The sequence below is a fragment of the Lepidochelys kempii genome, chromosome 12, assembly GCF_965140285.1.
Source record: "Lepidochelys kempii isolate rLepKem1 chromosome 12, rLepKem1.hap1, whole genome shotgun sequence".
Taxonomy (NCBI): Eukaryota; Metazoa; Chordata; order Testudines; family Cheloniidae; genus Lepidochelys; species Lepidochelys kempii.
In genome coordinates, this window is record NC_136391.1 from 31,714,438 (window position 1) to 31,740,867 (window position 26,430).

The following is a 26,430-nucleotide window of genomic DNA, read 5'->3' on the forward strand; positions in this document are numbered from 1 at the left end:
TCTTCTTCATTTCCAATTAGCTTTCAGCATTCACATATATCTGAGCATCAATGGACCCTATTCTGAATGTTTTAGTGAGAGCAGTGTGTCTGATTTTTCTTTGTGGTAAGTTACATGCGTTACTGATAAGAATTCTGACCTGTGTGTCAAATACATGTTTGCCCGTTAATATCTGGGCCTGGTTTGATTGGCTATATAGTTCAATGTGATTTCCAATATGTCCTTGGGATTCCCCTTTTGACCAATTGAATGTTTTGTGCGATGTACTCCTTGCATGGGATTATGGTACAGATTCCAAAAGCTCTGGTGATGGGAGCTTACCCAACACAATCTACCCCTGATATTGCTGCCTTTGATGCCCAAGAGTGCCGGCTCCTTGGCACTTTGCCCTGAGTGCCAATGGCCACTTTTGGGAAATGGAACAAGGAATCCACTTTTTGGATATGAATGTACCAAGGTCAACCTAAGCTTGTCCATGCCCCAAAATGGAATGAAACAAACAATGCTAGTTCTCCAACAGTAACTCTCAAATCCCAAGAATAGGGAACAATATGAAGTAGTACACTGCTGCTAAGCACTATGATACAGCAATAACAGACAGGGAGGAACAACCATCATGTCCATAGTCATCAGTGGGGTGGAATAATGATTTTATAAAATCAGGTGAAAGCAGTGCCTAGTATTTTGGAGACAAAAATTAAGCAGAGTCGATCACTGTGAAAGGCTGAGCCCTGTTAAAATGCCAAATCAGCAAGTCCTGAAGTGCTCTGCTGCTGTTTAAATGCTGGTTGTACAATGTCACATTGTTTCCCTTCAAAAAGTAGTTAAAGATCAAGGAAATAGTTTTCAGAAACAGATCATCCACTTTAGTAAGATATTTAGAAAGAGGAAGAGATACATTTTGGGAAATAGGTAACTTGCTATAAGTATCCCCGTGTGCAATTTGGCCCCTTGTAATATATGCAACGGTGATGGAGCAGTGAACCCATCGAACATCCTCCTTTGTGCTGTTTCCTTTTCTGTCATCTACTTTTGGGATGCTCACCTGTACTTCAGCTGACAAGTTTTTCAGGAGACATGCAAATTTGTATGAGGGAGAGCATTGCTAAGCTCCCTTTTCCATTTGAGTTGGGCAAAAGACCCATCGGGTGTGCGTGAGATCAGAATAGGGCCCAGTGTTGCAAAGGATTTAGGATTTCATACTGCTGAACTGTGGAGTTTCTACAATAAAGAAAAATATGTACGTTAAACATGTCTTTTATCGGATATTTTGAAAACCTGGTTCTACATCTTTTAAGCACTTTAATAATAGTTTATAATATAGTACTTTACACTTAGTGCTTTTCATCCAAAGATCTCAAAGCACTTTACAGACATGAATTAATCCTCACAACAGCCCTGTGAGGTGGGTAAATAATATTACCCCCTGCCGCATTTTACAGCAGGGAAACTGATGTGCACACAGGTTACGTGACTTGCCCAAGTTCACACAATGAGTCAGTGTCATGGTAAGGAATACAGCCTAGGTTTCCCGGCTTTCAAGCCAGTGCTGTATTTTGCTATGGAAAAAGGGTAGGCAATCTTTGTTTGACCCAAGATGTTGGAAGTATGTAGTTTTTAAAAACAATTCATTGACATTATTAATATCATCTTGACTGTTGCATAACACAAACACCAAAGTGCCATTATCAAAATACATTTATTGCAATGGAAACATTTTCTTTTGCAAAGTTAAAACCTAGAGTGTAGTTTAAATATAACTGAATATACTGAATACCATTGAAATAATCACTCAGTCTTAATGCCTCAGCAGTAGAAAACAAATCCTCTTTTGTGAAATATTGCAGTTTTCCTACTCAGGGAATATAAAGTATTTATCTGCTATAATATATGTAAAGTGTGAAGAGGTCTTAGCGACTGTGTGTAAAGTTACCCCTTGAAACCAACTAGGAAATATTTTGCAAGTACAGAAGCCTTTATATTTTGAGCCTTTGTTGTAAAATATTTTGGGGAATTAATTGAAAAGGAATGGATCAGAGTAAATAAGCAAATCTTCTAGATTTTAGTTTAAGTATTGTACTGTCTTTTAAGAGACTACTCTGGTTGATACGGAGGGTTTCTGAGGAAAAAGAGATTGCAGCGATTTCTCTGATTTTGATGTGGTGCAATAAGACCTTTGAAAAGGTGGTAATTACAGAGCTAGTTCGGGTCAGGTTTTCTTGCTGGCTGTTGGGTATAGGTCGCACCTTGAGTGAAGTGATTCTTATTTGTCATTCAATCAGACCTGGCAGTTCAGAAGTGGCATTTTTTGATTACAGATATGGTTTCAATTTACCATATTCACCCAAGTCTCTACTTCACATTTCTCTATTGAAGAAACAACCCGGGAGTCCTGTTTGCTTATTTTACATTAATACATATATTCTCAGGCCAACAGTGTCATTTGGGGAGTGCTGTGGGTTGGAGTACTGTAAACAGAGGTAAGCAGTTCTGATATAATGATGCCATGTATGAGATTAAAACTGTACACTGCATTGTACAAGAGAGAACCATCTGAACACCACACCCACTACCCTTTGGCAGCAACAACATGTATTTCAAAGAGAAATGTATTACTTTTAATAGTATTCTTAAAAGTTTATTTTGATTGGATTTGATTTTTACCCCAAGAGGCTAATTAATCTTGTCATCTAATAAGGAGTCCTTAGTAACAAAATGTGAAATATAGCAAATAAGATCCTAGGCTGAGTTCTCTCATTTCCCACTGGCTTCCACAGCAGCTTATGCTACTCAGAAACTCTCAAGATTGGCTTCTAAAAGTGCTTCAGGACACTGGGAAATCCTAAAGACCGAATGAATTACCGATGGGGAGTAATGATTTATAATTGCTAATGTTTATAGAGACGTCTGCTGCTATGTCCATTGGTTGTTTTAGGCTATGCCCACATAGACATGTGAATCATACAAAATGAATACCAATTCATACTTACTATTTTAAACATTTTTAATGTGGTAACTAGAGAAGGGAATGGATGTATATTGAGAGGAACATGAACTAAAATCCAAGTTCTGGACATCCTTCACTTTGGGGTTACTAGAAATTCAAATCTAGATTCAAATTTTGTGACTTGAGCCCAATTTTATTATAGAACAGGAGCCAAAGCCTCTTCTTTCAAGTTGCAATCTCAAACATTACATTCCCAACCATCTGCAGCATGCTTTTGTGCAGGCAGGCAGTCTGGGTTGGCATGTATGTTTCCAGGAGCACATCATGTAGTTGGACCTAGTTTGCATGTGCAGAACCAGGGTTGTAAAGAAATGATTGGCTACATTGTCAGCTACTGATTTACCCGAGCTGAAGAAATGGCTATATGTGTATAAAATTGTAAGAGCAGTTTTAGAGTCCGCTTTAGAAAATGTGAAGTTGATCATTAGGGAGACGATCTCCCTGCATGTTGTTTTCCAACTAGGACTTATACAATAGACCTTTCCTATGGAATCAGTAATTACCCAGTGCAGAGATACCAACAGATAAACTACAAAACATTGGGTTTCCACCATCTACCAGAGTGGCTTTAAGATCCATCTTAAGTGTGTTATTCAGAGGCACGGAAAGGGCGTGAAAAGTGCCATTTATTCCATGATGTGGAATATGTGCTTATTACCTCATCTCTCCACTGCTGTATAATAAATTATTCCAATCTAGGTAGCATGTTCACAATGCAGCTGTTTTAATCTGCTGTTTTTTGCATCTCAAAAATGTTTGCTTTGCCTAATAGACCTGAGATGAATAACAAGGAAAGCTTGAATAGTTTTAAGGAAGCACTTGCCTTTTCATTTTACCAGAGCTGCTTGCTTTGAATTTGGATCTTGTCACAAATATTTTCCTCTCTTATAATTTTGAATTCACATGTTTCCAGTGACCACCTTTCAAAATGCACTATGTCAAACTTGCCGTTAGGATATTTGCATACAAACCCTTACTCTTAATTGTTCATTACATAAAATAAATCACATCTTTTTCAATCTCCATTGCTTTGCAATGTTCAGTTCTATTGGTATGCCATTAATACTGTTTAGAATGGTGCCTATTCATTTGTGGTTGATGAATATATGGGTACATTATAACTTTTGTTTCTTTTATTTATATGCTTCATTTTTAAACCTGCTTCAGAACAGGTCTCTAATTTTAGAAAATAAACATGCACTTGAAAATAGACAAATCTGAAAACTAAACATTAACTGTATACTATGTTTTCTTATCAGGAACATAAATAGTAAGTTAGAATACTAATGGGTGCATTACATATATTAATGAGGTTTTTTTACTATATACTGTCTATCAAGAACTCCGTTTATTTTACCATTAAGATACTCGATTTTCATTTTATTCAGTGCCATCAGCTACAAATTGATAGCTAGCAGTTAGCAAATAAATGCCTACAAACTCGTAGCTACTTAACATTTTTATCCCAACAAAGGATTTTGGAAGGATGGATAATTTAGATCTTTGAGGCTCAAGTATAAACAAACAGAAACTGCTTTATAAATCCCACCCTGCAGTAGTTTAAGATTGTACTGCAAATCTGACAAATGATTTGTGAAAGAGAATGATGAACCCTTATTACCAAGACACTCTTTAACTTAAGCCAAAACAAGATTCCTGGGTAATTTTATATACGCTATAAAGATTGATGGCATGGGACTAGCCTGGCAGCTTTCAAATGTTTGACTGGATCGGAAATGGCATTCAGGCATGATTAAAGATTCAGCTGGACTCCTCAGAAATTCTTTATCCTGTGTATTCATCATTCTAACTCACTACTTTTGTTACAGGTTAAAGATGGCTGACCCCCCCAGCTTTGGTGATTAGCACCACATACAACTGACAGTCTTCTGATAAAAAAAAAAAAAAGTGTTTTGGTTGCCCAGACCTTCTATCATTGTTTATAAGTTTTCTTTTTAAATCACAATAGATCATGGACATTTGTGACAACTGACAAGCTCACTGTTTAAGACTTTTTTAATGGAGTTGTTAACATTAATTCTTTTATATGGTACTTTAATCTGTTTCAAATTATGTACTGACATGGCACAAACCGCTTTGGCATTGGAAGTCATTCATCGGTGATTAAAGTGCTCTTTTTAGCAGTTTAAGAATGTTTCATCTTGTATCAGCAGTATGGAATTGTTTACTAATTAGATTCCCTGACATCCTGTTTTGTCTTATGCTGATGATATGTGAACCGGAAAGCTGATGAGCAAAAAATTAAAACGTGTTATTAAACTGTCATATAATGGCTTACCATATAAAGGTATCACTTAAATGACAGTGCTGATGAAGGATAAACAATGTTTGCTGAGAAAAAAAGTGTTCTCCCAATCCGTTTAAGTATGTGTGGTTGTGTTGGCATTTTGAGGGCTCTGCATTATAAACCCCTCCTAAAGCACTTTGGGTTCCAGTTGGATTTAAAGGGATACTTTGTCCCCTCAAAGCCTTCGCACTCAGTAGGGCAGCATGGTCTAATGGCCTGAGCACAAGACAAAGAGCCAGGAACTCATTAGTTCTAATCACCTTTTTGACACTGGCTCCTTCTGTAGCTTTGGGCTAGGCCCCTGTGAGTATGTCCACACTGCAATTAAACGCCCATGGCTGGCCCATGTCGTCTGACACGGGCTATAGCTCTGTTTAATTGCGATATAGATGTCTGGGCTCCTGCCTCCCCGTGGGTCCCAGAGCCCAGGCTCCAGCCCGAGCCCAAACATCTACACCATAATTAAACAGCCCCATAGCCCAAGCCAGCTGACATGAGCCGCCACGGATGTTTAAATGTAAACCTGGGGTGTGTGTCTGTTTCCCCACCTGTTGAAATGTGGTCAGTAATACTGATGTGCCTGTAGGGATGTTCTGAGCTTTAATTACTTAGTGTTAGTGCGTTGCTCTGAAGATGTCAATGCTAAATATTATTAGTTTCACCCACCACATTGTTTGCTTCTGTGGGATAAATATGATTTAACTTCCCTTCTTAAGGACAAAAAAAAAGTATTGTTCTCATGACGATAAAGCTGCTGTGCTCGTTTCTCCAGAATAGCCCACATAATGAGCACAACATTTGGAAGTAGGTGAAGTAGCACTTGACATAGTAAGAAACAATGGAAGCTTTAAATGGTAAAATATTGCAGTCTTCCAGCTTCACATCCTTTATCTTCACTTTAAATAAAGATGTCCGTGCACCAGCACTCATGTTGTGTTCACCTGGAGCTTAGCTTTGTCGGGTTTACAGGACCAGACCCTGAATTGGTATCTACCAGTTACATTATGGGATATTTGGCCCCTATTAACTACTGAAGATTTTGTTAAAAAGTGAGTTTGGTTCATCAGAAGTTAAAAAATCATAAACTACAGTAAAACTTCCATTTTATGAATGAGCTCACTTCTGATTAAATCTAGCCTGAGCTAGCTAGAAAGCTGCTTTTCAGCCACAGTATAGCAATTAGTCTTTGGCGTTAAACATACGTTTTATTTTACTCTTATGAAAAAATCCTGTGGGATAGAATACAAAAACAATAACTTTCTATGGGTGTTTTGAACCACTCTATGAAATTGGATAGAATACTTAGGCTGTGGAACTCTACAGAAAGCCTATAATTATCTGTAAATTATATTACTTTTATTGTAACTGCTATAGAACCATATTACATTGTGGTAGGTGTTATTGCTACTAGATTCTACCAAACACATTTATAAAGGCATTGTTTCCTCAAATAAATGATTTGGTTTAATAAAATCATTTTAATATTTAGCAATTTAACCTGAAAAGGCTCTTTTGTCCAGAAATAATGTTATTTTTCCTCATTGCACCAGCCAATATTGGTGGTGTCCCAACAGACCATTTCTGAGTCGTCATTCTCAGCTTATTCCCATCTTGAGAGAAGAATATGGACCCTACAAAAATGTAATGTGCCTTTCTTTGCCATGCTACATAATTTGAGAGCAAAGGAGAAACCCAACTTGAGGACAATTCAGACTCAAAGCTGCCACTGAAAGATGAGAACATTAAATATGTGGTTTGGTTGCCACTCCATCACTGGCTGATCCATTAGCAGCATTGTGAGATGCCATGGTTATAATCATTGGAACTGAGAGAAGAAAATAATTTGGAGGAAAAGAGAGTGAAGCCCATTCTTGCCCCCTATCAAATCTCATTTCAGTAACATCTATTTTCTCTTTAGTTACCTTTTCTATCATACTCGATAGCCTCTCTATTCTGATTCTTAATTTGTTGCCACATATGGCACAGGACTATGATGTACATTGATAATCATCAGATCCTGGATAAACTGTATTGGTTTTAAATTAGAGCTGCGCACAAGGTGTTTTGCAATGAGCTCCATCCTATTATTCCTAATTATAGCTGGCAAAGCAAAGTGGTTTCTTGCCCTCTTTACAGCTTTTCTGACACAGCTTTGCCAATCCTGATGATGCAATATCCCACCACAGGCACGCACGCACTCTCTAAAAAGTTATGGCCTCAACTGTTAATCCCTCCGCTTTCCATCAGAAAAATTCAAAGCGATCAATTTTCCTCATTGGAGCTTAGATTTTTGAATAATAATAAAAAAAGCTGCCTCCACAGCTCTAATCTATTTGTTATATTTCTTAGTGATTTATAAGACGCTAGAAGTAGGTCTTAGAAGAATGGCAAAACTGCTGGATAGCATTGAATCTCTGCAAATTAAGAACTACACTCTCTGTGCGCAGTAGATAAACATTCTCACACAGCAGTGGTGACAGCTGCCACAGTAAAATTGTTGACCAAAGATATATGGACAGTTTGGGCACAGATCCCATTAGCACTTTACATGATAGGCCTTAATTGGAATGTCCGGGTTAATATTGTACAAGAGATTTTAAAGATATAAAATACGTCAGTCTGGATTGCTTATCAAAACTAGGAAGTGGTGGATATTAAGTAGTTTGGTAAGTAGGGTTTTTTTTTGTTCCAAAGGAAAATCAGGAAGGTTTTACATGGTGTGTGTGTTGCTTTTAAATTTTTGTGTTTGTTTCACATAATCCCAGCTGGCCAGATCCTGAAGTTCTATTCAGGCAAGATTCTCACTGAAGTTGCAGAACGTTTTGTCTGAGTAAAGATGGCATAGACCTTGGACCCCTGTATTTTGAGTTTGCTTTAAGAGGTGCAAAAAAAGAAACAAGGTCACCAAGGTGTATTCAAATTGGCTTCCAGATAGTAATGTAGTGTCTTTAACACTACCATCCAATACCCTTAACACTGTCATGCTGTGAGTTACCTGTCAGTTGCAATGCTTTTTATGGGTATTTTAATAAGACACATGGCTTCATAGGACCACAGTCAAAATTAGAACTATAATATGTTTTTTTGTTTGTTTCTTTTTTTCAATTCTAGCAACAAGGAGCTGCCACAACTGTCTACTGTGCCACCGCTCCAGAGCTGGAGGGCCTGGGAGGAATGTACTTCAACAACTGCTGTCGCTGTTTGCCATCACAAGAGGCCCAGAATGAAGTGATGGCTGCAGCCTTGTGGGAGCTAAGCGAGAGACTGATCCAAGAACGAATTGGCAGGCAGTCCAAATAACAGGGAGCTTCTGCAAGGATCAAAACACACAGAGTATGTGCACACTAGAAAACTGCCAACTCTGGAGCCTTTCCAATCTTATCATCTCAAGGGTTTCCATATACCTCAGATACAGATTAGCTTGTGTTAAATGAAATAATATCAGTCAGAACATAGTGAAAAATGCTAAGTACTAATGGGAAGTGGGGAATACTGTGAGTTAAAGGGACAGTATCGCTTTCTGGGGTTTAGTTAGTCTTGGTTCTCTTTCTTTTGGTTATAGCCCGTTCAAAGCATAATTCAAGGAGGCATCTTTTGAGTTATTTTAGAAGAGCAATGCAGAGTATATTTTTTGATGCTTTGATTAATGGCTACATGAATAGCCCCAAAATAACATGGGATTTCCTCTATATTGTGGTAATTATTTGCTGTTAGGCCTTATGCACTGATCAGGAGATGATAGCGCTGCTTATTTTTTTCCCTACTAAGTTTTTATTGGGTGTGGCAAATAAAAACAAAATTAATAGTAATAAAGAACGCAAGCTTCCCTGCCCTTGGCTGCTGGCTGCAAATATAACTGTGCTGTCTAGAAAAGGAAGGTGCAAAAAGACATTTGAACAGAAATGGTAAAATCAGATTTACTCCATTGCTAATTATTAAATATGCAGGTTTTCCTTAAAAGATTATAATAAAAGGTATGTTGCAAACCATTCCCTAAATATTGTTGCTTTAGGAAAAGATGATGTTGTCTCCTTAAGAACACACAGGGTGTAATCAGGGGTTTAAAAGTTGTTCCTTCCATTTCTTGGTTCACAGTTTTAAAGAGTTTGTTTTGTTGTCTTTCAAGGTTCACAGTTCTCCTGATACTGCATCCTGTTCAAAGTTTTTTTTTCTTTCAATTTAAATTTAGTAAAAGAACATGCTTGAATATTGTCACCTGAAGAGAAAGTTTGTCTTGTTTCTGAAAATGTTTTAGTTCCATTTTTTTAGAAAAGAAAACTTGAGGAAAAATAAAGAGCTTCTTGTCGATGCCATGAAAACGCTGTTTTTTTTCTTGTTTCTTTCTGAGTTCATATTTTGTTTTTTGTGCTTTGTAGCTGTCTTCATGCCAAAAAGTTGTCTTAAGCCATCAGCATTCCAGCATCATTTTTCTATAAACAAAACAGAAATAAAGATTGTAAATAGAACCTTAGTTCACTCCATTATTACTCATGTTATTGATAATTGTTCTCTCTTCTATGAGTTTCCTCCTCTAGATTCATGAAGTGGCTTAGGTTTGATTAGCTGGTGGATGGGTGTTAAAACCTAACAGCACACTAAATAAATAGCCTAGTCCCTTTCCATCATACTAAATGCCCATTTTAATAATAATAACAATAATAATAATACACTTTGTTTTGAGTGCTTTTATTTTCAGCTTGTGTGTAATCCAGTCCAGAATATAGAAGACTAAAATGTTGCAGCACTGCACAAGGGCTAGAGAGGGCATTAGAGGTGCTCCCCCTTTTTGTGCCCACATACAGGCACTGATTACATTCCCTGAGAACAAGCCTAGCACCAGCTGTAGACATGGGGAGCTGAAGATGGGGGTATTGCCCGCCTTCTACACCAGCTAGGAGAGCAGGCCCCATATGGGGGAACCAGATGGTACACCTTTTCAAAGGGTGTGGCAGCAACCACACTCTCCCAGTGGTATTTTGACCAGCTCAGGTTCATCCCCAGACCAGTTCTCCAGCCCCCATATCATTCCCTTCCTTCATTTCCCAGACTAGTCCCAGAAGAACTGATGGTTTTCTTGCCTGACACTTTGTTGTTTCTCTACCTATGTCATGATCATTCCCAAAAGGGCCATGCACAGTATAGGAACTCCATATTGAGGTCATGCAGTATTTATAAACCCTGCATAATCCACAAAGTACATGGAAACGGCTTTCAGTAAGTAAATAATTTTACCCCTTCCCCACAAACTATTTGAAGGTATCAGTCCTCATCAAGGCCCGTAAGTTTGGTGTTTCTAGGGCAAGTCATTCTGGAGTTATGTGGGCCAGAACAAACGTGAAGAAAATAGTTTAGACGTGAGATCACCTCATTTTTTTTATGCTTCATATTTCCCAAATGCCTTGTCCAGTTTGCATCAAATTTTCCACATAAATTAAACCCTGACATTAAATCATGCCTGAAAATTTTCAGGGAGATGGGTTTAGATTGGGAAAAATTGAGTTTGGGGCGGGTAAAAACTATTATTAAAATGGACAGCTACTTATCAGGGGAAGAGAAAGTAAGTAGCTTCTGCCACATGCTATCCTAACAATGGCATTGGCTTTCTAGTTCCTGGCAAAAAGGAGCAATCCAATAGAATACTAACAGATCTAAGACAACAGAGAAACACTGTGTCATAGGATGACATTTTTGGGTAAGTTATGAGGTGTAATTAAACGTTACTGATATTCTTCCTGAGGCCTTGGGCCTTACACTCCCACTTAGGCAGACATTAATAACTAATAATGCACACCTTGTCGTTCTTCACTGCTGAAATATTGTATGCTTTTATGAGAATTTGGTACTCAGAAAGATTGCCTTCCTTCAAAGGATATCTGTTTTACCTCTTGGTAGTGGTCCACATTGGAGAGAAAAGCCTGTTTTAATCTCACAGATAGCTATATCTGTCATCAGTATGAAGGCACTGCCATGCATTTACTCTGCTGAACAGGTTCATCTGACACCTATGCCTATGGTTAACAAATGCTTAGTGACACTAATATGTTACTGTATCCAGAATTTGGATGTCAACATTTTTTCCTAGTCAAAGATTGAAGTTTTTTCCTCTCTGTTTTCTGAGCAAAGCAAGCCTGTGTAAAAATAAACTTCCTTTTTGTTTTTCCTCAAGCAAAGGGCATTCTGTTGGCCCCAAGTGGCAGAGCATCAGCGCAGGGCACTGGACTTGATGACCTCTCAAGGTCCCTTCCAACCCTGCACACTTAGAAACAGGCTGGCTAGCACCACATAAAGAAGATGCAAGGGGGATTCAAAAGGAGCAAACATTTTAAAAACATGATCTCCATGTTGATGAATGATTCATGGCATAGATAATTCTAAGCCATTGACTTTGAAAATTTTACTGTATTCTGGTATAAATTTTGGTGCAGTTGCAGTCAGCTTTATTTATTGACCAGGTTATATTTTTTTCCAGATGATTTACTGAAATTGATATATACTTAACTAATTGTAATGAACACTGGAATCAATCTGTTAGGGAGTAATATTTGCAGACAAGTGCTCTTAGGTCGAATACAAAAGCAAACTCTATAGACCTTAACTCGTATTATGCCAGCAAAACAAAAAAAGGACTGAATAAAGAAAAATAGATGGTGTTACTTATACTTTTGGAAAACAGCCAGCATGCTTTTTGCAAACACCTGGTAGTGTTAATAGTCACTTTCCATTTACCTCCATAAAAACACATATAAAAGGGGATAAAGAATGTTTCTGAGATGTATTCATAAATATGTACCAATTTATTTGCTATTATTTTCTGATGTGCGGGCAACCAAGAGGCTATAAACCGGAACACTTTCTACCGCCATGGTGAAGAACTGTTCACATGCGGTTCTATCTTTTTCCTATTCTTTCATTCTGAGGTCAACATTTCCCTTTTCAATCACATGATATGTTGGGGAAGAATCAATATAGCATTTGTAGGATATCAGGCCTCACCACTCTATTAGGGGTTCAACAAGTATATGGACAAGGACGATCCAGTGGATATAGTGTGCTTGGACTTCCAGAAAGCCTTTGCCAAGGTACTATATCAAAGGCTCTTTAAGCAGTTCTGGGATCATAGAATCATAGAATATCAGGATTAGAAGGGACCTCAGGAGGTCATCTAGTCCAGCCCCAATTTTTGCCCCAGCTCCCGAAATGGTCCCATCAAGGATTGAACTCACAACCCTGGGTTTAACAGGCCAATGCTCAAACCACTGAGCTATCCCTCCCCCTGAAGGTCTTCTCATGGCTGATTAAAGGATAGGAAACAAAGGGTAGAAATAAATAGTCAGTTTTCACAGTGGAGAGAGGTAAATAGCAGAGTTATCCCAAGGATCTGTACAGGGACCACTGCTATTCTGCATATTCATAAATGATCTAGAAAAGGTGGTAAAGGTGCAGACAATATAAAATTACTCAAGATAGTTAAATCCAAAACTGACTGTGATGATCTCACAAAACTGAGTCTCTAATCTGGAGTTTTGTTGCCCAAAGTCAATGCTGATTAGTGCAAAGTAATGTGCATTGGAAAACATAATCCCAACTATACAAACAAAATGGTGGGGACTAAACTAGCTGCTGCCATTCAAGAAACAGATCTTCACGTCATCTTGGATAGTTCTCTGCATTTTTTGCCTGCCGCTACACACCGAGGAGATGTTTTCAAAGAGACTACTAGGAACCATTAGGAAATGGATTGATAAGAAGACAATAAATATCAAAATGCCACTATATAAATCCATGGTGTGCCCACACCTGGTATACTTTGTGCAGTTTTGGTCACCCCGTCTCAAAAATATATTAGATCTGGGAAAAGTTATAGAGAAGGGCAACAAAAATGATTAGGGGCATGGAACAGCTTCTTTATGAGGAGAGATTAAAAAGATTGTGACTGTTCATCTTAGAAAAGAGATGACTACGTGGTTATATGATAGAAGTCTATAAAATAATGACGGTGTGGAGAAAGTGAATAAGGAAGTGTTAATTAGCCCTTTATATAACACACGAGTTGGGGGGGTTACCCTATGAAATTAATAGGCAGCAGGTGTAAGACAAAAAAAGAGGAAGTACTTCTTCCCACAATGCACAGTCAACTAGTGGAACTCATTGCCAGGGGATGTCATGAGGCCAAGACTATAACTGGATTCATAAAAGAATTAGATAAGTTCATGAAGGATATGTCTACCAATGGCTATTAGCCAGGGTGGTCAGGGATGCAACCTCATGCTCTGCGTGTCCCTAAACCTCTGAATGCCAGAAGTGGGGACTGGATGACAGGATGGCCCACTTGATGCTTGCCCTGTTTTGTTCATGCCCCATGAAACATTTGGCACAAGCCACTATTGGAAGCAGGATACTGGGCTAGATGGACCATTGGTCTGACTCAGTATGGCAGTTCTTAGGTTCTTACCCATCCCCGATAAAAGTAATTGGCAAAATGGCTAAGCATGCAAAATATGTTCTTATGTGAACATAACTCACCTGCCAATAGATGATTACAGTTGCTGTGATCATCTTCAGGCAGGTGAGTAAGCAACATCCTCTGACACCAGATAACTGACTGGCTGGAAGCGTGCATTGGAGATCAGGCGAAATCTTGGCCACATTGAAGTTAATCACCACACTCATTGCCATCAATGGAGCCAGGATTTCATCCATGTCCAGTGGGATGAAAGAATTACTACTGTGGTACACCTGAAACCTACCTGCAACTCAAAGCGTGTAAGTACCAGGAACCAACACATAAGTGGTTCTCCAGTGTCAACAATGTCTTAGTTTACTTAGCTTTTTTTTTTTATGGGACAGAAGACACATTTAATCTCTCCTGAGGCCAGGTAAGCGATTGTATTAGAGAATATCCTTCGAGCAACACTACAATAATTTGACAAGTCAAGGTTGAATAACTCTTTGTCAGGGGGTTAAGCTCATGACCTTTCAAGCCAAGCACACTTATACTAACTAGTTTACCATCAGAATGATCAATATCCTGTAAGTGAGAAAGTCTAGACTGATCTTCTTTTGTCCTTTGGTATCACTTGTGGCTTTAGCACTGATAATTATATCTGGCTGGGAAAAAATTGCTTGTACATTTCATGCTCTGTATTTGTCTTGTCAACATTCTATAGGATTACATTGTCATAATTTCAACGGCAGCCTATCAGCATTTCACAGTGTGCATAGATCTTCCACACCATCTTGAATTTACACTACAATTGTTATTTCTCCATATGTATGTTTTTTAAACCAAAAAATGGACCATAAATAATAATCTTTGCCAGGATTCATGGCACAACTCTCTGCAGTTTCTAGTCAAGCACTGTTAAAAAACCTGACCTTTTTCATTCCAGGTCTGTTGTATGTATTTTACTTCAATTTAAGTATGTTTCTGGCTCGGTATGTATTTTTTTTAGTCAGGGTTCCCAAGCTACAGTGAAAGCTGAGGACATGATGCCTTATTAGAACACCTCTTGGAGTCATAGAGTTCTGAGATTGTAAAACAGATTAGGAATGCTACAGTAGTACTTGTTAATAATAAATACCAGTAGGTACATTTTTGTAGTGGTTTCCATCCCAAAGTGTTTTATGAATAGGATTGACTTCATCTGCTTCTGAAGTTCAGCCACCTTTGGGATGGGATGTGGCAGCTGTTTGACAGCACTATACGACAGGCTAGGAGGAGAAATGAAAAGTAATGGTCTTTAGATCTATGCCAAATGAACATTCAAATGGGCCTCACGCTGCATGTAGCTACCCATCGTTGTGAGCAGAACATCATCCCTACACCTAACCACCCTATAGTCCTATCCAAGTCTAGAATTAGAATTGCAGCAGAATTAAATTCTCTACCTGGTTCTGGTGTCTCTATCTATGGTCCACTTGACAAATGGTTTTATGGCTCTTCCTCTTTACTTGGCTTGGCCACCTCAATAGCCTTTGCACATTTTGTGTGTCTCATTGGCTTGACTACAAAGCCAGATCAAGTCCCAAGGTACCAAAAGCCAGTATGTTACCCAGTAAAAATGGAGGGAGACAGCTGAAGTATGCAGCATATTGCAGAGTTGAATCCCAGTGGCAGTGGGCATCCTATGACTTATCGGTTACTGAGCTTTTCATCTAGGTTTGGGACCCACTGCACCATCATCTCACTGCCTGCCTTTGGCACTGTCCACTCACTGTTGTGAGAATCTTGATATACAATTTTAAATTCTCAAATATTTTTATTGCATTGCCCTGACCTCATTGCCAAATAACTGTTCAAACAGCTGTCCTAACTGGACTTTAACCCTTGTCCCATCCACTCCATGCGCGCGCACACACACGTACTCACCACCTCTCTTCTGACTTTATCAGCTAAAAAATGAATTGTCTCCATCCTTTTGCCTCCTGGCCTGCAGACCTTTGCTAAGAGACTATGGGAGGACAAAGTCACAGGTAGGGGAGGTTGGTGTCCAGCGTGAACAAAGCTGGATGAGCCCCCTCAATGTATTTGCATAAGGGCCAACAAAACCTAGGCCTGTCCCTGTGGGCAAAAGAATACCATGTTGAACAGCACTGAGCCTGAATGGAAGTGCTAAGAGCATTAGAATATGCTGACTCAGTCACAGCTGGGGTGCACATGCATTACTTCAGATAGCCTCATATAGGGCAGTGTCTAAGGCAAGGACTTGGGATGCCTGGATTATATGGTGATGGGTATATTCAAAATACGACAGACGGATAGATGCCTGCTGAAATCCTTCACTACAGATTGTTGCATCAATAGGAAAATATAGGCATCTCTTTGGGAGAGAGAGGGTGTTTATTCCCAGGTAAAAAAAGAAAAGGAGTCTTGTGGCACCTTAGAGACTAACCAATTTATTTGAGCATAAGCTTTCGTGAGCTACAGCTCACTTCATCGGATGCATACTTTCCACAGCTCACAAAAGCTCATGCTCAAATAAATTGGTTAGTCTCTAAGGTGCCACAAGTACTCCTTTTCTTTTTGCGAATACAGACTAACATGGCTGTTACTCTGAAACCTATTCCCAGGTACAGCACCTCCCTGTTTTTAACAGTGCTAACCACATGATTTAGTGGATGACTTTTCTTGAGTTTCTCTTTTTTCCAGGTGGTAGCATCAAAAATAAGGTTTGCTGCTTTTACAGAGTACTTTCCAACTGGTGTTTCATGAATTAGCCCCATGCTTTAAAAGAGAAGATTGCTCTGGCAGAGAGAGCAGAATAGTTGTAAAAGTGTCAAGGTGTTATGAATGTCCTGATGACAGAGCCCAGTTGTTATCTGCTGGGTCGTGAGGGAGGATAGCTAATGATGTGCAGCATGTAAACCGTTTGTTGCTCTAATTCATCTGTGGGGAGGGGAGTGAAAAAGAGGGGAGAAATCCTGGGAAAATTACTTGGACAGCTGGAGATAAAGTGTGTACTGATGGAGTCATCCAGAGGTAGCTGTCAACATGAGCAGTGTTTACATATAATACAAGGCACCTCGCAAGTTTTTTTTTCTGTTCTGTGCAAAGAACTTGATTAAAACACAGTATCCTCTTACCAATTGGTCTCCATTTTTAAGTGGGGAATGCGATTTTAATCAATGCGTGGTTGGGTGGCTTTGGTACGCTCTTAAAAGAACAAAGATCAGGCTAAATCTAGCTAAAACAAGATGTACAGATCCCTTTGGCAACTCTGAGTGAAATGGGAGGCAGTCATTTTATTAATTCTGCTGTGTTTTATAGACCTTTTATATGGAACACTGCCCATACAACTTCACTACCTAATTAAAAAGGGCTCATCAATGTGCTGGACAGTTGCTTATTAAAATAATAATTTTAAAAATCTCTGAAAATCAGCCACTCGAAAGGAGTAAACACAAAAGTCTGACAATATGAGTTGGTAATCTTATAAAAGAGCTATAGAAATTATACACATCTGCAATTGCCTTGGAGATAAAGTTAGCACTTTTTGACTGCTTTTGTGCTGTTGGTGTTAGGTTCGAAGTCTTATGCATCTTATAAGCAGTTACTTTATGCTTAGGAGGCTGTGAACATGGCCTGAATTAGGTGCTTTGTTCAGTACATCCAATTCTCACACCCAGCCCTTATCCCCAACCCTCCCCACCATTCCTATGCTCTTCTCTAGCTTAATCCCCCTTTACAGAATTTGGCTTGCTTAGGCCAGCTATATATCTACTTCAGTGTAGGGGGATGGACTAGGTGACTTCTTGAATCCCTTTCCTGAAACTTTCAATCTATAGACAAGACAGACAAAAAGTGGTAGTTAAGAAGTATTATCATCCCTATTTTACCTAGGCGGCACAGACGCTAAGTGACTTAGCCAAGTCACATCAGAAGGTGGTGGCAGATGCAGGAATTTTGCTCGTGAGATCTAGTCCAACCACAAAGCCACCCTTCCCTTCCATATTGCAGTGTACAAAGCCAGCACATTGATGTGACATGGGCTACTATTTTGAGTCACCAGCTATGGAGAACCCTGTTTGCTTTTCTCATGAATGGGGTTGGTAAGATATCAGAGCAGCAGCTTGCCACAAAGAATTGAGGAGAAATGGCCAGTGAGGCAGTGTCCTTCATAATTAAGGCCATTCCGGACCCTGACATGTATGTTTCATTGACTGGTTTAACTCAGCTCAGGAGTTAAAAGTATCGCCTGCCTAAAATGTATGGCAGTTTCTCAGAGCCGCCTGGACGGTGTCTTTGTAGACAAGGGTAGTGCATCTTCCTCTGTGTGTCCATTCCATTTTACCTCTGGAAAGCTGAAGTCTAAATGGCTTCCATCCAATATACCATGGAACATAGCTGAAGGACTGAAAACAAGCATCATGCGCAACCGACTGGGGGAGAAATGGCCTCCCGAAGCCCTTTAGGCACCCCCAATAAAAGCGCCACATCTTGTGAATATTGGATTTTACAATGCAGACTCTGCCAGGAATTGCCTGCAGAGTGCAGAGTTAGCAGTGATTTAACACCAGGTATTTTAGCATTTTGACTTAAATCCAGTATAAACTTCTAAGTGACCCGGCTGAGCTCAGTCTCTCGTGGACAACGGTCAGCACTCTGGAATAGAACCGTGGTGAATGCTCAAAAGAAGCCTGAAGTTTGCCTTCAATGGCATAGCATTACCTCTCATCTTAGAGAAGACTTTATCTTTCTCTTCCACCTAGGGTTAAAGCCAGCTTGCCTTGGGCAGAGAAGAGAAAAGAAAATGATACTATGACCATTCCTGGTGCACCTAGCCTGCAGACAAACTAGAGGTATTTTCCTTTCAGCAAAGATGCTCCTTTAAGCTTTCTGAGCAGTAGAAATTCATGCATTACAGAGGCACAAAAATGAAAAGGGGGGGGAATAGTTGCATTAGAATTAAGTACTGTTTTTAATATGACACCTGTCAGACTTATTGTTAAAAATACAGAGAAAGTCTCCTTTCAGAAATAATAACATTGCAGCAAGGTTAGTTATAACACAGTGAGTCCTGTCAACACTTGCAATTAGAAGTTGTTTACTATCTAGCAAAATAGCTCTGCGGCATCAATGTTATATGGACATCGTGTGTTGTTTCAGTCTTAACTGAAGGCTCAGAGATAATCTTCTGTTCTAATACAGCTCACAGCCAAACTCCGAGATTCCCACCACAATCACATTACTTTCCTAATGACACTATCACCCAACCAGGGATTAAGTGCTGCCTTACAGTCAATGAATGGTGTCACCATGTTTAGGCTGCTAAACAATTAAAGGGTCAATTTACAGTGTGTTAGTGGGGGAAGGCATGACAAACAATGATAGGTTGTGATAAACAAGAGCTGCCAGAGTTCCATATTTTCAGGGGCAAATATTTCTGGCAGAAAGCTATTAAAGGGCATCCTTTTTATTTACAGCCAAATGAATTTGTTAGGAGAGTAACCACCCCCCCCCCCATCTCAAGACGCACTTGCTCTGTTTCCAATGCAGAACGGGCTGACATTATTCACACTGCTCTAGTGTCACATCTGCCCTCTGGGTGAGACGATTTTCATACTCATGCCACTGAGCCAAATTTTGTCCTGCAAGGGCTGCCAAATGTGGCTTGTTATTTGTAAGCCACCAAGCACTAGTAGTTAAGCTTGTACCACAAAATTAATTTCAATTATGCCTTCAGCCAGATTTCAAACAAAGACTCTAGAGACATAACGGGAAATTAATTTATTAAAAAGCAATAGCTTGATAATGCACATGATGATAGAATAAATGAATATGTTCAATATCTTATAAAACAGTTGGCAATCACATAATAGAGCATTCATTGTCAATTTAGTAGCTTGTCTCATTATACTCAGCAAATAGAAAGTAAAATGGTGTATTATTCATGAAGCAACATGCTTTAATTACTTTTAGTGCACATTTATTTTTCCGAATGTAATATGAGCTAGATTCATCTATAACTATAACCTAGCTTATATATCTTGAAGCAGTACCACAAACGGTAAGAGACATCTTGTGATCACAGTAATCAGTTTCTAGGAAGTATTGCAATATTTCTATGTATACTATGGGAAAGTATCCTAAAAAGCCAAACTGAGATGCCACCCTATAGTAGGATTATATCTGAGACCATTTCAGTAAGTCTCATATTAAGTTATCTGATGATTTTATCAGACACCATTTCATGTTTCAGAATTTGATGTTTTTACCTGCATAAAACTTAAAAAAAACAAAACAAAACTAATAATGTTTGTTAACTGGTTTTACAAACAGAAATCTTCCTGTTAACGCAACTCTTTAACTTAATTTGGTATGAAGGTCTCACATACAAAGAAGGTCAGGTAAAGTCCACTGCTCATTTCAATTAAAATGTCTTTGAGGATTTATAAGTAGTAAACTGATCTTGCCTATAATTACAGGTTTCCTACAAGCCAACCCTTCTACTACTAAGTATAGTGTTGTCACACATTGTTGATTTCCATGTACAAAAAGCTCCATAAAATAAGATGACTTAAAAATACAATTAAAGTCTAAATCTTTACACCCATTAACATTTAGGGTCCATTACCTTACTTTGTCTTTTGCTATATTAAATGCTAGGATGTTTTGCTCTTGGTCTATAATATTTGATTCCGGTTCTATTTATAAAACAAAAGTAATTTAGCTACCGGTAAATCTTGGGTATAATTGGTTAGCAAGTATCTGCTACCATGTAATAACTTTGAGCTATAGAATTTTTTCCTCCTGTTGTTCTCTTCTTTGTCCTTCCGGACTCATGCACAGGGGCAAGTCAATGGCAATAGACATATTACAAATACCGAAACTGACATGATTGATCAAGCCTCCCTCCAAGAGCTGGCGTACTTGATATCATCCTGAAGCTGATACCCATCCCACTTGGTAGGATTGCTACAGGAGAGCTCTGACTGAGGCAGACACATCTGGCTTCCTCCCCACATAAGAGTAAAATACCATGGGCAAGCACAAGGGCCATGCAGTCTTTGAGTCCAACAAATGCCTTATTTTGAGGTCTTGCGTGAGACTGAAGTCATGGGTGGCCCCTTTGCTGGCCCTCTGCCCAGGGGGAATTAAACTCCCATGTTGAATTATGTTCTCCTCACAAACAAGGGACCTGGTTCTGGCGTGAAATATGCCCAGTGCAAACACCATGACTTACACCCTGTGATAAAAATTGCAAAGGGTATAAATCAGGGCAGCATTTGACCCCTTAGTGTAAAGTGAAATTTTAGTTTGAAAGATGTCTGAAGCCCGGTAGCACAATTATGACTCCTTTTCCCCAGTCCTCACTAAACCTACTCTAGACTAGTTTTTATTGGTCACCAAGGATGAGTTTCTAAGGCTTTTAGATTCAGGAACTGGGGTAATAGCATTGCAAGGGCATGGCCCCGCTTCCTTCCTAATCCTGATTTCAGTTCCCATTAGTAACCTGAAGCCATGACTGTTTAATCCTTAATTCCTGGCACAATTAATATCTCATATTCAGGAGGATTTTTTGAAAGGAAATCTATCCCAGCTAGGTCAGTCCTAGATAGCCTCTTTACTAAATGGGATGAAATCTGCTATAGTCTAAGTCAAAGACAGTAATACTTTGTTTAATGGGGCAACAGAGCAGAGAATCTGATGGCATAAGAGTCAACACCCTAGCAGTTAGAGTTAGTGAGGAATGCAAGTACACAAACTCTCAAGCTATTAATGAACAATGTGAGTAATTCTACAGGTTTTGATGAAAGGCTGAGACAGCATCTTCAGCAGAGGAAAATACAAATATTACCAGGGAAGCAAAAGACGAAGTGAAAATTCTTTCAAAACACATCATTGAAGATAAATGGCCAGCTTTTTCGGCACTTGGCCTATTTTTGTGGGGGGTCAATTTGTGCCTGCAAATAACTACAGCCACATTTTGCACCCACAATTAATTGCAGGAGTGAAATACCAGTAGTTAGGTGACTGCCTGTCTGTGCCCACAAATCTCAATTAGATGTAGGCCTAATAGCCGCACCGTCAATTATTATGGGTGCAAAACTGCATGTACACAAATTACAGCTGTTTGAGAGTCAACTAAGAATCTCCTCTTCTTTGTTAAGTTCTTTTTCATATTCTGTATGATGCTATTGGGCCCATATCTCCATTACACTACGGTAGTTTTGCACTGCTCTATCTGAACAAAGATGTGCTAAAGCCAGTTTATCCAGTCAGTGGAAGATACCCCGCAGCACAGGAGAATCCCCAGGGAGTAGCTCGACCTAGTCACTAGCAGAACAGGCATAGATGGGGAAAAGGAGCTGTGACCAGATTTGCCATATCCCCTCTCTAATCTCCAGTTGCTCCTGCGGGCAGTTGGCAATTTACGTGAAATAGAGCAGTGCATCCACCTGGTTATAATTTATAATGGGGATAAGACTGCGATGAAGACGGTCCCAGATTAGAGGGGAATGCCAAGGTATCTTAAAATCACAACCCCTGCAAACTGGGCTAAACTCCCGATTCAGTAAATTGCACAAACATAACGCTTAACATTAAGCAGGTGAGTAGGCCATTGAAATCAATGGAACTATGCACTTGCTTAAAGATAAGCATAAGCTTTAGTGAATCAGAGCCTGAATGCTCCTTGGCAGTAGCTGAGAATCTAGCCTGTTCTTATTACTTTGAAGTTAAACATTTCTTTTAAAGCATTTCCACTTAGAGTATATAAACCTTACAGCTCCCACTTGAATTTTACAGGCTTTAGTAAATACAGAAAATAACTGCCTTGATTTTTCTTTAAAATAAATCAAATGGCTTGACAGTACATCCATTAAGGTATGACCAATCGAACGCCACATCAAAACAACTCTCCCTGGCAAATCGGTCAGTCCTTTGAATAGGAGAGAAAACCAACAGCCCTTTTTCCTGAACACAAACCACACTCTTTGCCCCAGTGGTCTTATTGGCGGTTTAATCCATATGTTTACTGCACTTTGAATGAAATACAATAGTTCTGCCTGAATACCCTGATTAGTCTTAATTTCCTAATTTTTACATTAGTCCCCTGGCTTCTGAACCCTTTAGCAATTTGTACAGTTTACAATGTTCAAATCCTTTCATAATTTCAGGACAACTGTTCACACAAATACAATTATAGCTGAAAACATACATAATACAAAACATATTTTGTGACTCTTCTTTTGAACAGTCTGTTTTTATTGTATTTTTTTGTTTCTTACTAATGACTAAATTTTGAATCACTGGGAATCTAAGAACTGCTAATAGCATTTGGGACATAATTCCTATACTCATTTTCTGGACTTGAGTTGTTCATTCCCGTAAAATTAGCATAGCCTTTCACAGATATTTTCATAGTTACACTGCTTTCTTCTCTACTGTACGAGAAACATGACCCCTATCTTAAGCAAATCTCTATCCTGTTTTCCTTTGTTGAAGACAGAAGCCAAAGGACTTATGAACAATGTCACTTCTTTATAATCTGTCTCCAAATTCAACTAACATTATTCACTGGATTTCTGCTTTCTCTTGTTGATTTCTATACTGTGGCTATATTTGAGGAATCTTACATTGTTCCATGATACATTCTCTTATATTTGATACCCCACATATAATTTTCTTGCCTAACTAGCCTTTGAACAAGTTCCTGTTACAGATTTCTAAACCATCCACCCTATTTAATGTAAAGAAACCTAGGGTCAATGCAACATTAACACTAAGAAAGCATGAACTCAGAAGTCAGAGTTCAGGTTGAAAGCTCAACATTATATCTGTTCTCTTATTCTTATGTCTTAAAATACGGTCTTTCCTTATAGTATTATACATTATGTGTCAATTAATACAATAATAATACAAATTGAACTTTCTAATGCAACCTTAATTAGCAGTAAGTTACAGTAGAATCCTTAGAGATTTCAGACTTGGCTTGATTTTATAGTCTCAGTGAGATCTACAAAACAGGCCATGTGTGGAAAAAACAAGTTTCCTAATTCTAGAAATGTATTAGCACTTTAGTTTCTTTATGGTGTTTATCTCAATTGATGAAGACATCACTTCTCCTTAACATGAGTCCTCGGCACCTAGCGTCAAGTGTTGACTGAGCAGATATCTGAGCCATTAGCCATTAGCTTCAAAAAGTCATAGAAGATGGGTGAGATTCCAGAGGACTGGAAAAGGGCAAATATAGTGCCAATCTATGCAAAAGGGAATAAGGACAACATAGGGAATTACAGACCGGTCGGCTTAACTTCAGTACCTGCAAAGATAATGGAGTAAATAATTAAGCAATCAATTTTCAGACACCTAGAAGATAATAAGGTGATAAGTTACAGTCAGCATGGATTTGTCAAAAACAAATCATGTCAAACCAACCTAATAGCTTTCTTTGACAGGTTAAAAAGCCTTGTGGCTAGGGAGAAGCAGTAGCTGTGGTATAGCTTGACTTTAGTAAGGCTTTTGATACTGTTTCACATGACCCTCTCATAAACAAACCAGGGAAATGCAACCTAGATAGAGCTACTATAAGGTAAGTGCATAACTGGTTGGAATGGATGGTCTAGATAATACTTAGGCCTGCCTTGAGTGCAGGGGACTGTACTAGAAGGTCCCATCCAGTCCTCTTGAGGTCCCATCCAGTCCTATGATTCTATGATATCTGTGAAACATATCTGATATACTGTCTATATCTTTCTAGATGTGTCTGGAGGCCAGTGTTTAGGAATCTCTGGATACTTTTATTGTCGCTAACTTATCTTCTCTCCAAACAAGCTCTACTCTGCCAATTAGAATATTTCTGTTACTTTTATCTGCAGCTTCAATACCATACATTATCAGTAGGTACATTATGGTACATTTCTATTTAAAAAAAAAAAAGGCCTAGTTCTCTAAACCCATCAGTGATGTTCCAGGTGGAAATGTTAAAGCTGTTCCTGAAGAAGGGTAACAGATTGGTGTTAGAGAAATGAGATCAACCTTTTGTAATTGTGCATGATGAGTATTTATAGTATCAGGAGTGGGATTTATCAAAAGTACATGCAAGTATATGGAATACTGCTTGTGATCCAGTGAGCTTGGTTCTTTTACAGAAATGGCTGCCCAGGTGCCCATTGAGTCTTTTACTGCTAGTAGTATTCTGACATTAGTACCTTCTATATTCATACCATATGTGGCTCCACAGCTTCCTCCATCATTATAGCTCTGTGTTCTGTTCTCAGGCCCATCCACACTGACATCTGCAGTCACAAACCTCATTGGCCATCATTATTTCATTCACTGCTTTACCATATCTCCTCCATCCTTTTCACAGTTACTGTACTTCATGAAATCCTGTTTTTCCAGCACTATGCCTCCAATGTACTCATCCTACAACATGCACAGCTGCTCTTTATCATCCTCCTCTGCTGTCACTACTTACGCATCTGACTCAAAGTCTAAAACCTATCATATGACATCAATGAACCACTCATATTCATTGATCTTCTTGAGCACATCTACCTGTTCCTCTGAATCTGCTTTCTGACTTTTCAAGTAATAGAAAGAATCCCTCTGGATAACCACATCATTGTCTCCTCCTGGCTCCTCATCAGAGTTACTTGCTCTCTCTTCTGAATGGGGGAATGGCAAGAAAGCTGCCTTCCGCTTCATTCTCTTGCTAAGCTTTCTGGATAGCCAAATAATCATTCTCTCCTGGATTCTGATCCTTTGAAGATGGGTATGAAAAATATTCTTTTGAGTTTCCATCACCTGCAAAACTCATTAATTAAGCAGGACAGAGAACCAGGGGGTAAAAATTCTGGCTTTATTGAAGTCAATAGCAAAACTCCCAATGACTTCATTGGGACCAGAATTTCACCCATTCCTCGTTCACATGTGAATATTCAGTGACAGCTTCTGGTAAACAAAAGATTCAAGGCATTGTTTTATTTTTCAGGGCTCATATAACCATGCAATAACTCTGTAATTGCCATGGGATTATAGGGTAATTATTATGTAGTTATTTCTATATCAGGGAGAGGTTAAACTTAGAGCATGATCATAAATTCATAAACCAGGAACTTTATTGGAAGATCTCTGACCATATGACCTTTGATCTTTGAACTATTTCATAACTTCAAGCATCAATACCGCATAACGTACCAGAATGTGCAATTAGTATGAGTGTAATTACATACAGTGCAATATTTGTAATGTGTAGAATGCAGCTGTTTCATGCATTTGTATGCTCTGAATAATAATGGAATTCAGGTTTGATTGTTGATTTAAAAATATATTTAATATTTCAATACAGATGCAGCTAAACAATAAATTATGTAAATATAACATGGCACAAAATCAATTAGCATACTATCTATCTATCACACAAGCTATCTATCCATCCTTCTTAGGCTTTTCTATAGTGCCCATCACGTAAGCTATATGAAAATGAAACTCAATTATTTATTTATTTAGATTTAAATAACTAAAAAGGCTCCTATCCAAGTGTCTAGTCATCCAAACACACCATTAATAATATGATAATTAAGCAACATCTTTCAACAGGAACTCAGCCACTTACAAAAATTCCTTTCTGCCCCTTTATCATTCTGAGAAGCCTAGCCTTGGCCTCTT

The 26,430-nt window shown here is 38.8% G+C and overlaps 2 protein-coding genes across 2 annotated transcripts in view; one reads left to right on the forward strand and one right to left on the reverse strand.

The window, feature by feature from the left end:
- The window catches only part of WWOX (WW domain containing oxidoreductase), a 695,867-nt gene extending 686,162 nt beyond the window's left edge, over positions 1–9,705 (forward strand). Inside the window, exon 9 of the mRNA XM_073307994.2 lies at positions 8,427–9,705. Within this exon, the coding sequence (XP_073164095.2) occupies positions 8,427–8,615 (189 nt within the window). The 3' untranslated portion in view covers positions 8,616–9,705. The remainder of the gene's footprint in view (positions 1–8,426) is intronic.
- The window catches only part of MAF (MAF bZIP transcription factor), a 240,673-nt gene continuing 215,484 nt past the window's right edge, over positions 1,242–26,430 (reverse strand). Inside the window, exon 3 of the mRNA XM_073308011.2 lies at positions 1,242–9,745. The gene's annotated coding sequence lies outside the window, so the exon portion shown is untranslated. The remainder of the gene's footprint in view (positions 9,746–26,430) is intronic.